The sequence below is a fragment of the Dendrobates tinctorius genome, unplaced genomic scaffold, assembly GCF_039654945.1.
Source record: "Dendrobates tinctorius isolate UK_male_01 unplaced genomic scaffold, ASM3965494v1 ptg000312l, whole genome shotgun sequence".
In the NCBI taxonomy this organism is placed as follows: domain Eukaryota; kingdom Metazoa; phylum Chordata; class Amphibia; order Anura; family Dendrobatidae; genus Dendrobates; species Dendrobates tinctorius.
In genome coordinates, this window is record NW_027361979.1 from 714,055 (window position 1) to 731,200 (window position 17,146).

Sequence of the window (17,146 nt, forward strand, 5' to 3'; positions counted from 1 at the left end):
CAGACCCTGAGGGGCCCCGGCCACAAAATCGGACCCTGAGGGGCCCCAACCACAAAATCGGACACTGAGGGGCCCCACCCACAAAATTGGACCCTGAGGGGCCCCGCCCACCAAATCGGACGCTGAGGAGCCCGCTCACCAAATCGGACCCTGAGGAGCCCGCCCACCAAATCGGACCCTTAGGGGCCCCGCCCACCAAATCGGACCCTTAGGGGCCCCGCCCACCAAATCGGAACACAGGGGGGCCCCAGTCACAAAATCGGACCCTGAGCGGCGCCAACCACAAAATCGGACCCTGAGGGGCCCCACCCACAAAATCGGACCCTGAGGGGCCCCACCCACAAAACCGGACCCTGAGGGGCCCCGCTCACCAAATCGGACCCTGAGGGGCCCCACCCATCAAATCGGACCCTGAGGGGCCCCGCCCACCAAATCAGACCCTGAGGGGCCCAGCCTACCAAATCGGACCCTGAGGGGCCTTGCCCACAAAATCAGACCCTGAGGGGACCCACCCACAAAATCGGGCCCTGAGGGGCCCCAACCACAAAATCAGACCCTGAGGGGCCCCGGTCACAAAATCAGACCCTGAGGGGCCCCACACACAAAATCAGACCCTGAGGGGCCCCAGCCACAAAATCAGACCCTTAGTGGACCTGGCCACAAAATCAGACCCTGAGGGGCCCCACCCACAAAATCGGACCCTGAGTGGACCCGGCCACAAAATCAGACCCTGAGGGGCCCCAACCACAAAATCGGACCCTGAGGGGCCCCGGCCACAAAATCGGACCCTGAGCGGCCCAACCACAAAATCGGACCCTGAGGGGCCCCAGCCACAAAATCAGACCCTGAGGGGCCCCAGCCACAAAATCGGACCCTGAGGGGTCCCAGCCACAAAATCGGACCCTGAGGGTCCCCGGCCACGAAATCGGACCCTGAGGGGCGCCGGCCACAAAATCGGACCCTGAGGGGCCCCAACCACAAAATCGGACCCTGAGGGGCCCCGGCCACAAAATCGGACCCTGAGGGCCCCCAACCACAAAACCGGACCCTGAGGGGCCCCAACCACAAAATCGGACCCTGAGGGGCCCCAGCCACAAAATCGGACCCTGAGGGGCCCCACCCACAAAATCGGACCATGAGGGGCCCCACCCACAAAATCGGACCGTGAGGGGCCCCACCCATAAAATCGGACCCTGAGGGGACCCACCCACAAAATCGGACCCTGAGGGGCCTCACCCACAAAATCGGACCCTGAGGGGCCACACCCACAAAATTGGACCCTGAGGAATCCCGGCCACTAATTCAAATCCTGATGAGCCCAGGCCACCGAATCGGATCCTGAGGGGCCCCACCCACCAAATCAGACCCTGAGGCCAAAGTGGCCCCTGAGAGGCACCCACATTTAAAACGGATCCTGAGTTGAAAGTCTTGCAGGGGCAGCAGGCAAGTCTCTCTTAAAGAGGCAGCCCGGGCACCATTTCAATCCACTATCTGTACTTCCTTCAGGAAATACACATCTAGTTATTATTTATAGTCTGGTTGTGTTTTTTATTTTTTCTTTCATGTGTCATGCATGCCTCATGATATTGCATATATGTATGCTCTGTTAGAAAATGTTAATAAAATTGTTTGGAAAAGAAAAATAATCCACCCCTTCCCTACTGTACTGTACTGTATTCTGCGCCGGGGTGCACACCTTGGCTCTCTGACATTAATCAGCAATAAATATTGATGCCCGTCATTGATTTTTCCTCCTTTATTCAGACTCTCGGTTCACAATTAATTCAGATTTCATTCTTCAGCTTTTGTGACAAAAGAGGAAGCTTCAAAGAAGGAGAGCTGCAGCAGCGCCGTCCTTTCAACCCGTGGTATCATTCATAGGGCGTCACAGTGGGGTGTCTGGGAATTGTAGGTAGTATAGTGTTATAACTAAGACATATTACTTTACTTCCACTAGAAAATGTATTTATGTTGAAATAAGATTCTACTGTACGCCATCAATGTGTAATTTACGTCTAGATATATATGTTTTATAGATGTGTATCTTTTACTACAATCACCTCCAAAGCTGTAATCACAATTCAGCTGGCTGCTGGGTTGCTGCTAGGGACCAGATAGGCATAACCCTAAGGCTACGTTCCCACAACGAGATTTTGGTGACTTTTTGATGTTGCAGATTTTCTGTATTACTTCTGCACCTATTAAGTAAATTAGGTTACTTGCGTTTTTGAGTGCAATTCTTTTTACACTTTTTGACACATTTTTGAGGCTGCAATTTTTGAAATTTGTTGGCATGTCTTGGTTAAATAATAAAGCTGCTTTATTTTTGATACTTCCTGGTATTTGACTTTGAAAAAACTTTATTGATGCAGTCATGTGCAGATTACATGGTTTTTTTTATGTGTCTCCGCCACTGAAACGCAATAAAAATGCATGTGTGTATTTTACTTGCAGACTTTCTGCATCTAATACAATTTTATGGGAAAATCTGCACATAAAACTAAGCATACTTCCAAGAGAAATTGACATATTGAGGATTTGACACTCGTACCGCAAGTCAGTTTACGCTGTGAAAATAAAAATCACAGTGGGCCTGAGAACTCTATAAATCCCATCCACTTTGTTAGAACTGTAAGACGCTGCATTTTTGACACTGCAAAAGCAAAGAGCCTCAAAAACACTCCAAAAACTCATTGTGGGCACAAAGCTTAAAAGGGAATCACTCGTCAGGTTTTTGCTACTTCTTCTTTGACCAGCATATTTAGGATCAGACCTTGATTCTAACAATGTGTCACTTACTGGACTGCTTTCTGCAGTTTTCATATAATAACTGTTTTATCTGCTTCAGATCTACCAGTTATCTGAATGCTGAGCTCTGTGTAACCCGGCCCCCACCATGGATTGGCAGCTTTCTATGTACACTGTGCATAGGCAGAAAATGTCCAATTAGTAATGGAGGCAGGGTTATAGAGAGCTCATGAATATAGAGAACTACCTGGCAGCAGGTTTTCTATTCCTGTAGTGATAATCTCCTGCTGGTAAAACAGTGATTTTATAAAACTACACTAAGCAGCCCAGTAAGTGACACATCACTGGAATTTTGAGCTCTTCCCCTACATCATGCTGCTCTCAGATTAAGTGACAAAAACTTTGTGGAATTTACTTTAAAGAATAGCATCACTGTACTGAGCTGTGTTCTTGGAACTAAAGTTTGTTTCAGATTTTTATGCTCTCCGTAATCTACACCTTGCAAAGCAAAATGAACAGAGCTTGCTTAGTAGGGACATGGAAAATGCAGAAGAGGTAAGAGATTTAGGCTATGTGCACACGCTGCGGTTTTTGCTGCGGATCCGCTGCGGTTTTGGCCGATGTGGATCTGCAGCAGTTCTGCAGACAGTGTACAGTAGCATGTTATCCTATGGGATTTACATTCTGCTGTGCACATGCTGCAGATTTTTAACTGCGGAAAAGCTGCGGTTTTGAATCCGCAGAAAGTATTGACATGTCAATTCTTTTCTGCGGAGTCCGCTGCGGTTTACCATCTCCTCCATTGTAGAGATGATAAACCGCAGGCCAATCCGCAGGTAAAACTGCAGGTCATTTTACCTGCGGTTTTACCTGCGGTTCTGCAGATAAAAAGGTCGCAGACCAATCCGCAATGTGCACTTAGCCTTAAGGGCCTGTCACACTAAGAGATATCGCTATGTCTGATACTTACCTACGACCGGCTCCCCCGCTGGTTATCGCTGATCGCGCGAGAACGTTCAGGACTGTTTCTCGTCGTCAGCTTCCTGTGGCGCTTCCTGTGGAGAGACGAGCGACGAGTGTGGATGCGGGCGGGAGGACGCAGGATCGCCGCGTCTGACAGGTAAGTAGCGATCCCCGTCCCCAGCGATGTCGCTGGTGAGATCTGCCTGTGTGGCAGCTCACTAGCGACCACTTAGCGAAGTACCAGCGATCCTGACCGCGTCATATCGCTGGTCGGGATCGCTGGTACATCGCAAAGGCCGGAGTCACACTGGCGAGGAATACGGGTGCGTGCGAGGCGCAAAAAGCACGCATTAAACACGGACCAATGATTCTCTATGGGGTCACCAGGCGTATATTTCTCCTCCGTATCCTACGCTCCGTACCACTCGCAGCATGCTGCGATTGTCAGCGTACTACGCCCGTAGCACGCCAATGCAAGTCAATGGGTGTGCAAAAAATACGGATTACACACTGACCACACGTGTGACCTGCGAGCAATACGCAGGTCTTTTGGCTGGTGACAGGAAATGGGCCAATCCATCATCAGAAAGCGTAGACATGCAAATGAGCTCAAAAAGCGCTCCAGACATCCAGGAAGTACGCCTCCACGGAGTACAGCAACAGCATGGCGTCCACTTACAGTGGGGAAAAAAGTATTTAGTCAGTCAGCAATAGTGCAAGTTCCACCACTTAAAAAGATGAGAGGCGTCTGTAATTTACATCATAGGTAGACCTCAACTATGGGAGACAAACTGAGAAAAAAAAATCCAGAAAATCACATTGTCTGTTTTTTTTTTCATTTTATTTGCATATTATGGTGGAAAATAAGTATTTGGTCAGAAACAAGCAATCAAGATTTCTGGCTCTCACAGACCTGTAACTTCTTCTTTAAGAGTCTCCTCTTTACTCCACTCATTACCTGTAGTAATGGCACCTGTTTAAACTTGTTATCAGTATAAAAAGACACCTGTGCACACCCTCAAACAGTCTGACTCCAAACTCCACTATGGTGAAGACCAAAGAGCTGTCAAAGGACACCAGAAACAAAATTGTAGCCCTGCACCAGGCTGGGAAGACTGAATCTGCAATAGCCAACCAGCTTGGAGTGAAGAAATCAACTGTGGGAGCAATAATTAGAAAATGGAAGACATACAAGACCACTGATAATCTCCCTCGATCTGGTGCTCCACGCAAAATCCAACCCCGTTGGGTCAGAATGATCACAAGAACGGTGAGCAAAAATCCCAGAACCACGCGGGGGGACCTAGTGAATGAACTGCAGAGAGCTGGGACCAATGTAACAAGGCCTACCATAAGTAACACACTACACCACCATGGACTCAGATCCTGCAGTGCCAGACGTGTCCCACTGCTTAAGCCTGTACATGTCCGATGTCCGGGCCCGTCTGAAGTTTGCTAGAGAGCATTTGGATGATCCAGAGGAGTTTTGGGAGAATGTCCTATGGTCTGATGAAACCAAACTGAAACTGTTTGGTAGAAACACAACTTGTCGTGTTTGGAGGAAAAAGAATACTGAGTTGCATCCATCAAACACCATACCTACTGTAAAGCATGGTGGTGGAAACATCATGCTTTGGGGCTGTTTCTCTGCAAAGGGGCCAGGACGACTGATCCGGGTACATGAAAGAATGAATGGGGCCATGTATCCTGAGATTTTGAGTGCAAACCTCCTTCCATCAGCAAGGGCATTGAAGATGAAACGTGGCTGGGTCTTTCAACATGACAATGATCCAAAGCACACCGCCAGGGCAACGAAGGAGTGGCTTCGTAAGAAGCATTTCAAGGTCCTGGAGTGGCCTAGCCAGTCTCCAGATCTCAACCCTATAGAAAACCTTTGGAGGGAGTTGAAAGTCCGTGTTGCCAAGCGAAAAGCCAAAAACATCACTGCCCTAGAGGAGATCTGCATGGAGGAATGGGCCAACATACCAACAACAGTGTGTGGCAACCTTGTGAAGACTTACAGAAAACTTTTTACCTCTGTCATTGCCAACAAAGGATATATCACAAAGTATTGAGATGAAATTTTGTTTCTGACCAAATACTTATTTTCCACCATAATATGCAAATAAAATGAAAAAAAAAACAGACAATGTGATTTTCTGGATTTTTTTTTCTCAGTTTGTCTCCCATAGTTGAGGTCTACCTATGATGTAAATTACAGACACCTCTCATCTTTTTAAGTGGTGGAACTTGCACTATTGCTGACTGACTAAATACTTTTTTTCCCCACTGTACATAAATGTGGAGATGCTAATTGTGCTGGTGCAGGAGCGTCCAGAAATATGGGACCCACGTGACGCAAACTATGCGAACCGCACACGAAAGGAGGCGTCATGGAGGCGCATCTGTCGCCAGATGTACCATGACTTCGGTGACAGACCACGTGAGAAGCAGCAGAAAATTCGTAAGTGCAGCCATAAAAATATAATTAACGTTAGCGCGCGCTATAAAATGACTCTACAATCAGCCCCCCCCCCCTTCCTGGGCATGTAATTTTAGCCTCATGAGGCCGTTACATTAGGATGTGACACGTGGCTTCACACAGCCATAATTAGGGGTTAGGCCACAAGCTCCTCATCCTCCTAGCCACAAAAATTATTTTCAGGGGAGATAATGAGACCCTGGGTATCGGCCCAATTACATATGCCACCATGGGTAGAACGCACACCCCATAAGGCCCCATGCCTAGACTACTGTTTGAAAATGTGACCACTCAAATATGTGATTTTGACAATCTTTCCTGTCACATTGCAGTGGAAGATGTGATGAAACGGTGGAGAAGCATCCGGGACCAATACCGCCGGGAACGCCAGCAGCGGTCCAGGAGTGGGGATGCTGGCCATGTAAAGCGGAAATATATATATTATGACCGGCTGAACTTCCTCGCCCCAATTCTGGCTCTGAGACCGTAAGTACATACCTCACACCACATGACACAAAAACATTACACAAATACTTTACAGGGACAAAAATATTGATGTATTTTTGCCTCTGTTCTATTTCATAACAGAACTCAATCCAACCTTACGGATCGAGGAACAGCCTCAGAGGCAGAGCCCATTATTGATCCTGTAGGGGATGAGGTGGCTGGCCCATCTTCTCCCCCTACAAGAAGGATGTCTGAAGAGGAGGCATCACAAGAGCACACAATGGCTGCCCGACAAAACACACCACCAGGACGGTCTGCAGCTGCAACCTCACCCATCCTGGAAGAGATGGGCAACTTGAGCAGCAGCCCAACTGCCCAGATCAGGCCCTCCCCACAGGCTGCTCTAGCAACACGGCGAATAAGAAGAAGGCGCCAGGTCGCCATTCAAGAGAGCAGGACCAATGTGGACACTGGGGTGCTGAATTACCTGTCCAGAGTCACTACAGATGATGGTGAGGAGGCCTATGCACGTAGCCTCACCCTTTATCTCCGTGCCCTTACCCGTGAGGTCAGGCTCCGTATTAGGGGGTGTATTCAGATCCTGCTTGATGCAAGCACCCCCCCCCAATACCCCATATGAGGTGTTTGAATTTCTGGAGAGGTGGCAGCTCTCACCAAGAAATTTAATGCGCATGAGACCATCCACACAGATGCTTGCTCAAGCAGGGTCTGAACAGCCCCTAATACGTGGGCCAACACCTCAACCCCTTCCTCCCCCTACCCATCCTTCTATTCCGCAGCCCCAAATGTCTTCAGCAAGCCAACCCCACCAATATGGCCACTTGTACCCACCCAGTGTTGGAGGCTGGTCCCAACCTGGTTGGGGACGATCTGGCTATCTTGGTGGGTATGATCCACGGGCCTACCATAGCCAACAAGAAGCCCCTCACCATCATCATTATTACTCTGGGCAGTATCACCAACAGGCCCAGGAGGCTGGACAACAACAGCATCATGGGCAACAGTATGGCCCCACACAGGGCGATGTTGGCCACAATGTCCAGCAGCACCCCCAGGCTGTTCCTCCCCGTTCCCCATCCCCTACATATGAGGATTTATGAATCCAAACTTTGGAGATGTCCAGTGACATGTAACTGGTGCTTCTAATCTAGAGAAAAAAACAGGTGTTCTCCATCACCAACATTTAGAACATAATTTAACACTCACATTTGTAAACAATGTTTTCCAAACATATGAAACAATCCATCATGACAGGCAACGCTACCTCACGCCTTTCACACAGATATTACATGTGTGTATAAAAGAGAATATTTAAATGCGCTATACTGTTACCTGAAAGGATGAAAATACACTAATCACTTGTTAATGCATAGGAAAGGTGTGCTTGCCTTTAGTTAAGTAGTCAACTTTGTTATTAGCATTCTCTAGTAAACCAATTTGAGGCGAACAGCATTCACAATATCACGCTCTCTCTATGTCTTAACAAGTGAGTTTTGTATTTTCATCCTTTCCAGTATAGCATGCTTAAATATTGTCTGTTCTACAGACAGGTAATATCTGTGTGAAAGATGTGAGGTAGCCTTGCCTGTCATGGTGGAATCTTTCTATGTTTGGAAAACATTATGAGGAAATGTGAGTGTTATCTTATTGACTTCATTTTGGTGATGGAGCTCACCCTTTGTTGCCTAATCCAGGTTAATGTAGGCATGCAGCAATGTTGTTATTGCATAATGTTTGTTGCAGTTATTTTCTGTTATGTTAATGTTACATCAAGTTAACGAAGGCCCAAAGGGTCATTTTGGCCATTGCCAAATTTGTGTGATGGCAAAATTATGTTTGCCTTTAAGCAAAAACCAAAAAACCAAAAGGCAAAACTAAAAATTTGTCTACTCTAGTTAACGTCTCTGTGTGATTTCTCACTATCCCTCACAACATACTAACAGACACCAACCAATGCAAAGAAACACTCATAGAATCATAACAAGGCTTGAGTAATATATATTTAGACACACTTTGAACCAAAAATAATTAGAACATAGACACAGCATTCTCTTGCCAAGAAGTAGCCCCCTCAGGTGAGATAAAGTAATTAGTGAATATATCACGCACTTTGAGGCCAGAGAGTGGTCTACGTTGAGGGATGATTGGTGGTCTCACCCTGCGCACATTGTCCGGCCTACGCACAACACCATCAGAGGAGGAGCAATCATGTATCCTGGTGAAGTTATGCAGAACAACACAGGCTTTCACAACTTCATTCACATTTTGCTCACTCAACTGAATGGCAGACTGGAGTACACGCCATTTGGCACAAAGAATCCCAAAGGAACACTCCACCAGTCGCCTAGCACGTGATAGGCGCAAGTTCAAAATTCTGCGCCTGTGGTCAAGGTTGCGCCGGGGATATGGCCTCATGACATTACGTGATAACTGAAAGGCCTAATCTGCCACAAGGACATAAGGGACTGATTGTTCGGGGGAGCCTGGTAGCTGGCGTGGTGGTGGTAGTTCAAACTGGTTGGTGCGTAGTCGCCGACCCATTATGGAAGTATTGAAGACTCTAGAGTCTCCCGTCCTTCCATAGGCCCCAATGTCCACAATTATAAACTTGTATTGAGGGTCTACCACAGCCAACAATACAACAGAAAAGTATTGCTTATAATTGAAGAATTGGGACCCTGAGTTCGGCGGCTTACGCACCCTGATATGTTTGCCATCCAGGGCCCCAATACAATTTGGAAACTGGCAGTCCTCCTCAAAGTCCCTTGAAATCCTTAACCAGTCTTCCATCCTGGGCTCGGGTAGGACCACCTGATGGAGTCTTGTCCAGATTTGTGCACATGTAGACCTCACTATGCCTGAATTGGTGGACTTTCCAATGAGAAACTCATGGTGGAGGGCGGCATAAGACAGGCCAGTGGACAGGAAGCTGTAGAACAACAGAAAAAGTCCAGGTTAGAATGGCTAAAGTAAAAAAAATCAGTTACATGCCGACCAAACTTGGTAGGAAATGAGAGAGAACAACACACACATATTTGGTGGCACAATGACTAAGTGATATGCAGTACATATTAGATGTAACATTGTGCTGTGTCAGTTGAAACATATTTTGAGTAAGATGAGGGTATTAAACATTGTCCAAGAAGGCCAAAAAACATAAATTAACACACACATTATGAACATAGAGAATGTGGTTGTGGAGTACATACCGTATTGTGAGTAGAAGTCGCTCCTCTGCAGATATGGCTTGGCGCATCCTAGTGTCCTGAAATGTGATCCCAGGGCGCACTGTCTCCAAGAGGCGATCAAATGTGGAAATGCTCATTCGACAGTACTGGTAAAATTTTTCCGGATGCTCCCACCGAATAGAGGCGGTGAAAATGCCCTCTTGTGAGTCGTTGCCTCAAAAGTGGATGTACCCACATGCGTCTCCTCCTCCGCGGATCCACTTTCACAGGATATGGTTGGCCAAAGCGCCGTGACAAATGCCAGGTAAAGAGAACCTGCTCGGTTGTATTGAATGTCAGACCCTCTGCCATGCTGCACAAAGAACACCAACACACCTCGTGAAAGCAAGGTGAGAAATGTACAGAATGTAGGCAGCCACCTATTTCTGAGTGTCTAAATAGGGTGCAGGCTAATGATTTAAATAGTTTGCAGGCCTCAAAACCGTTAAATGTCCATTTTGCAAGGCTGCGAGAAAATCTCGCCATACGGATTGCATACGGATTGCATACGGAGACACACATGCGCAAAATACGCGACCTCACCTTGCTTACGGATGACCTACGGACCACTATTTTGTGGTCATTGATCCGTATTACGCATGTAAAATACGGAGCGTATTTTGCGCAGGTTAGTGTGACTCCAGCCTAAGTGTGACAGTACCTTTAAGGTCAAGGCTGAAACTGAAGCAGGATAAATGATTCCAGATCTGGAATGAACTGGAGTAGAAGAATTAGGAAAGTCAGCAGTACATGCCTAGTAAAGACACTGAAGTAGAAGGAAATTGCAAGATTTGAGGTCACTGATGAATTCAGTAGGAACTAAGATAAATATGACTGCATATTCAGCAGTGGCTGGAGGAAAAGACATAGGGTCCGACTCATCAAAGCTTGTAATGGTCGCATCATTCGGATGCATTCAAGATGGTGACTTTTGGTGTTTGAACGCCATTTCTTCCAGCTTAGGAAAAGTGGGTGGTGCTGGGGAGGGTTGGTGGAGAGGTGACCACTGCTCTTCAAATTCATAATGAGGGAGAGGCGCACACAGAGGTGCTCGTCCAGGTACGGACTGGGAATGAAATTCAGCCCTGGCATTTGAAATCACACAGGCCCATGTTGTCCTCATCCCAAGAACCAGATAAGATATATTACTAATATTCCCCTGGATGGAGGGAAGGAAGATTTACTACAAGACCAATATTTCCAATGATACCCATGGCAGACTGGGGTAAGTGACAGAGTCAGTGACTTTGTGCTCCATCACAACCGTTCAGGACACCAATTCTGTTAACAACGTAGCAGACAAGGCAGCCCATGACCAGACAGGCCCTTCTGGCATGTGTCAGAATTGCCAGATGGCAGTCCGACCCTGTGCTCGTCCAATGCTCCAGAATCGTGAGCAGGCGTCTGCCTCCTCATGACACAGTAGTGTCTGACTCCAACAAATCTACTCTTCCAGACCGGTTTATACAATGCTGATGTTGATGAATTGGGCCTATAATGTGAGTTTAGGACAAAATATACTGTATATTACTGGACTACTGATTATTATTGGACAATTTCTGGGGTATAAATCTACATCTTACAATATAAATCTGCCGTACTTAGATTGGCAATAAGTAAGTTCAGGAGTCAAGACTAATATGAATATGGCAGGTGACTAGAGTACAGCATGCACGAAGAGTAAAACAAGGTGAATTCTTGATATCTCCATGAGCTATGACAGCTGTCTTCAGGAACCCTGCGACATCTACTTATAGAAAGTACCATTGCTCTGCAGTGAGAGGGGCTGTGGCCTTACCAGTCACTCCTGTCAGCGTCACAGTTGCAGTAATGCCTCATATCGATGCAGCTTTCCTCTAGGCCACAGGTGCATTGTCCGGGCAAGGACCCTCCCCAGTATGTGTGCCTCTCATTGCCTTTTCCGATCCACCAGGTAAAGGGAGCGCCATCTGCAAATACCCAACATACCGCAATATTAGTAAGACTGGAAGGCACAAAATACATATCTGATCACGGAGTGAAATAGAAAGCGCAGATCAGTAAGGTGTACATTGTGAGAGCCCCGTAAGCCTAACTCACCATTCTGGGTGATTCTTCAAAATATTTCACCTTTCTGCACAATTGTAACCTACTGAAATACAAAATCTATTTCCTGATACAACAGAAAAGTAATTTTATAAAATGACACATTGATAAATTGTGTCCATTGTACTAGAAATGTCAGAATGTTTTCTGTCAGTGAATTGAAATGTTCTTGTTTGCTATAATTATATCTTTTATGAGCTAAACTCACCGGCAGCACAAAAGTCTCTCATGTCCGAAGAGTTTACTACAATGTATCCCTGCAGATAAAATGTAATGGAGGGATGTTTGTCCAGACTAGATGGGACTAGCAAAATCCTATATTAAAAGTATTCCATGAAAAAGGATTATTCGTCTCTGTACGTAAACAAGAATATTCATATTCACTTACAGCAGTGATGTCACACGGGGCCAAAATTAAAAGCTTGGACAAAGTCTAAGGCCAACCTTGATATTTATTAAAAAAAATGTCTAGAATTCATGGCGTTTTTCCTTATCAAATATAACAATGAACTTTTTCATATGAAAAATTTTAAATGGGTTGTCCCACGATCAAAGTACATTTCAATTAATAGATTATAGAATAAAATATTGGGATAATATAATATGTTATGTAAGAAATATATGTTCCAATGACCTAATTTAAATATGTAATAACAAAAGAAAAAGTGATTGAATAACACAGATCAGATCATAAAGTATGAGGCAAACAAAAGTGCCCCAAAACACAGTATGAAACCCGGATGGTGAATTCCTCTACAGTACCTCCACATGCACAGTATGAGGACTCTATTGAATCCCCCTTTTTCAATCTCCCAAAGAATGGTGACCCTATCACAGTATGATTCCCCAACTGTAATCCCCACACACCCTTCCATATAGTATAATGGGCCCCACACAATGCTCCATACAGTATTATGGGTCCCCTGCATTGCCTTCTGTACAGTACAATGGCCTCAAATAGTTCTCCATACAGTATAATGGGCATCACATAGTGTTCCATATAGTATAATGGCCTCAATTAGTGCTCCATACAGTATAATGGACATCACATAGTGTTCCATATAGTATAATGGCCTCAAATAGTGCTCCATACAGTATAATGGGCATCACATAGTGTTCCATATAGTATAATGGGTATCACATAGTGTTCCATACAGTATAATGGGCATCACATAGTGTTCAAAACAGTATAATAGACTCTACAATAAAATAAATTAATAAATACTCACCTCTGCCCATTCCCCGGCTGCTCTGGTCTCTTCATGGTGTCTTCAGATCCTCTGCAAATATTGGTACAGCGAACACGTTGTAAGGATCTCATCACGCCCACTGCGCTGAGACATTAGATGCAGAGGGGGAATGATGTGAGAGGGAGCGTCTGCTGATGTTCCCTCTTCCATCATTGCTTTATTGGTATCTAGGATGCCAAAATAGGATGCAGGGTGAAATTTCAATGCCTAATATACTCGGGGTACCCGCCCGGAATCATGGGAAGAATATACTCACCCTGTGGGCCAGATTTGGCCCATATATCAGAGTTTGACATGTGTGACTTGCAGCAAGCAGAGATTTTTAATCCAGTAAGGTATTAAAACACAAAGCATAAATTAAAGTTGGAATCATTTCATTGCACAATGATTTTGCTTCTTTTTCGTGAATCCAAGATACTTTCTCTGCATCACTATGAGGACAATACAATGTGTGTTGGTGTTCGCAAAATGTATTAATAATCATGACATTGTATAATTACATGAACGCTCTGTCAGTAAGGTAACACCTATCATCAGGGAGCAAGCCAGACAGAAAAATGCTGAGACCTCAGGTATTGACAAAGCCTGGCGCTGGAGGGTGAAGGCTAATTAGCAACCACTGCTGATGAATTTCAAAAACAAAACAATGCTAATAAAACTATGTTGATTATTCAACCAAAGAAGCTAATTTACATATCCACTGAGGTCATGCATAGCATTAATCACACATTATAAGTGAAGTCTCCTCACCTTGTCCCATTGTTTAATTAATTATCACCCTGCAATTCATTTTACCTGTATCAGAAACACTTTATCATCCCTCATGTTTGATGAGCACCACAAGACAAGTCTGAATATGGTAAATAACGTTAATAACAGAGATGGACGGCTATCTTGCACTTAGGGACATAGGTGGCATCGTTATAGTGGTTATAATCCTATAAATGAAGAATATAAACACTTCAATGCTGCAATGCTGCCCTTATGTACAAGACTTTACTTACAATACCTCAACATTCTCTGTAAAGGGATATAATTATTATAATACTGCCTCTGTAAACAAGAATATAACAGCTATAACACAGCCCCATTATTTGAGGTTACTATATCAGATTTGTTTTTATATGTTTCAATATGTCCTATCATATATATATATATATATATATATATATATATATTGTGGCAGGGCTAAGGGTCGTGTAATCGATGGGCGATATGTGCCTCATAAATGGCTTGTCTCTATAATGTAAAGCATACCAGATATTATTATTGTTGTTGTTTGAAGGACCTGTGGTGAGGTCACAGTCATGTGACCAGTCAGCTGCTGGGATCGTGGGTGTGGCTACAGCCTTATAATGTGGCCTGCTCCTGAACCAGAGAGATGTGTGTAGGGAGGACTAAGCCTCCCATGTGTGCTGAGACTCCTGTTCTGAGTCTACAACCATGGACATTTATGTTCTTTTGCCTGAGCTAAAGGTTCCTTTTTGGTGTTATGCTGCCTTGTGCGTTTATGACGTGAATAAACCACATGAACTTTGGATGAACCTGTCTCATATTTGTCTCCTGCTGCACGTAAGCGAGTCACATCCCTACAATTGGTGGTATACGTGTGGGCAGCGGTCCCAGCAGAGACTTGAGACAGTTGCTGCATGTCCTGGGTGAAGTTTGCAGCGGGGCAACATTCACTGCCTGGAATAATGGAGGACCTGCTGAAACACCTGGTCCAGTCCCAGGCACTGCAACAGGAAACCAACAAGCTGTTGTTACAGCAGATCCAGCAAAGCCAGCAGGAGCATCGGCAGCAGTTCCAGCAGAGCCAGCAGGAACAACGGCAGCAGATGCAGCTTCTGGCAACCGCCATCCAGGAGGGCAGGACGAGCGCCCCAACCCCAGGTCGGGCTGATGCCACCGACGTCGGGAAGGCGGTAAAACGCGCATTACAAAAAATGACCCCTGAGGATGATGTGGAGGCCTTCCTGACGGTGTTTGAGAGGGTGGCTGAGAGGGAAAAACTTCAGCCAGAGCGGTGGGCGGAGGTACTGGCCCCATACCTAACGGGGGAGCCCCAGAAGGCGTACTTTGACCTGACCGTACAAGATGCTAGAGAGTATCCCAAATTAAAAGCGGAAATTCTCGCACGCTTGGAGGTAACAATGACTACCAGGGCACAGCGAGTTCATCGCTGGGCCTATCACCGGGAAAAACCCCCACGCTCCCAAATGTTTGACCTGTTGCACCTGGTCCAGAAATGGCTGCAGCCAGAGTCGGCTTCCCCTGCACAGATGGTAGAGCGAGTTGTGATGGATCGGTTTGTGCATTCCCTGCCGAGACCTCTACAGACTTGGGTTGCCCAGGGTGATCCCCAAAATGCTGATGAACTGGTTGGGCTGGTCGAGAGATACCAGGGGATGGAAGGTTCCTTGGGGAAGCAGCCCATTCTGTATTGGGGGTGGGAGCAGGGGGCGGAGTCCCAAAAAGGGGTGGGACGTTCAAGGTCAACAGGGGCGGGGGAGGTGGTGCCCAAGGTCCCTTCGGGTAATGTTATTTGCTGGAAGTGTCACAGGCCAGGACATATAGCTGCCCGTTGTCTCCAGACCACCGAGCAGATGGACTGCAGCATGGGACACCGTAGTTCATACTACGCATATCCAGCTTGCAGTGTGAACTCGCTACCTAACAAGGGGCCACAAGCGTGTCCCGTGAAGGTGAACAGTCGAGCAGTAATGGCGCTTCTGGACTCCGGGAGCTTGGTGACCCTTGTGAGGGCCAGTTTTCCTCTCCACATACTCCCGGGTAAAAAGATTGGTGTTCGGTGCATACATGGCGATGCAAAGGACTACCCTATGGCTAGGGTGAATATTGAAACGGCACATGGCACCGAGTCGCATGAAGTTGGCGTTGTTCAAGACTTGTTGCACCCTATAATTATTGGCCGGGATTTCTGTCTGTTTTGGGATCTGTGGGGGATGGGTTCTGAGTGTGCTAGCAAGAGCAGGGAACCAATCCACTCCACTGAGGTATCGCCACCACCTGAGGCAGACGGGTTTCTTTTATGTGTACTTGTTGGGGATGAAGAGGAAGGGTCCCCTGTACCTGACATCCCGGAGTTAGGGGTGGCCGGGGAGACTTTTGGGACTGCCCAACATAGGGACCCCACGCTAAGGGAAGCCTTTAACAATGTCACCGTCATTAATGGGGTTCCACAAGAGCCGGGAGCAGACACAAGGTTTCCCTATTTTATGTTGAGTGGGGAATTGTTGTACTGGGTCACGAAAATAAGGGAGGAGGGGGTAGAGCAGTTAATAGTACCAGGCCCCTATAGACGGAAAGTGTTGGACATGGCCCATTCACATGTCTTGGGGGGACACCTGGGGGTGGAAAAAACGCAGGAACAGATTGTACAGAGGTTCTATTGGCCTGGGTGTCACTGGGAAATAGGAAACTATTGCAGGTCCTGCCCGACATGTCAGTTAACTGCCCCCACATCTCATTTTCGGAACCCTCTTGTGCCACTGCCCATTATTGAGGTGCAATTTGAGAGAATTGCCATGGACTTGGTCGGTCCCTTAGTTAAATCAGCTCGGGGCCATCAGTATATATTAGTCATCCTGGACTATGCCACACGCTATCCTGAGGCCATTCCCCTGAGAAACTCCTCCGCGAAGAGTATAGCCCGCGAGCTGGTCCATGTGTTTTCCCAGACGGGTTTGCCGAAGGAGATCCTGACCGACCAGGGGACACCTTTTATGAGCAAGGTGATGAGAGAATTGTGCAGAGTCTTGCAAATTTCCCAGTTAAGGACTTCAGTGTACCATCCGCAGTCAGATGGCCTTGTTGAGAGGTTTAACAAGACACTGAAGAGCATGCTGAGAAAAGTCATAGAGGAAGATGGTAGAGACTGGGATTGTCTCTTACCGTATTTA

General features: G+C 46.4%; 1 protein-coding gene across 2 annotated transcripts in view; it reads right to left on the reverse strand.

Moving 5' to 3' along the window:
- LOC141073688 (contactin-associated protein-like 5) overlaps positions 1-17,146 on the reverse strand; it is a 960,637-nt gene that overhangs the window by 187,381 nt on the left and 756,110 nt on the right. For both annotated transcript variants that reach the window (XM_073561036.1, XM_073561037.1), the window contains exon 14: positions 11,687-11,837. In XM_073561036.1, the coding sequence (XP_073417137.1) occupies positions 11,687-11,837 (151 nt within the window). The remainder of the gene's footprint in view (positions 1-11,686; positions 11,838-17,146) is intronic.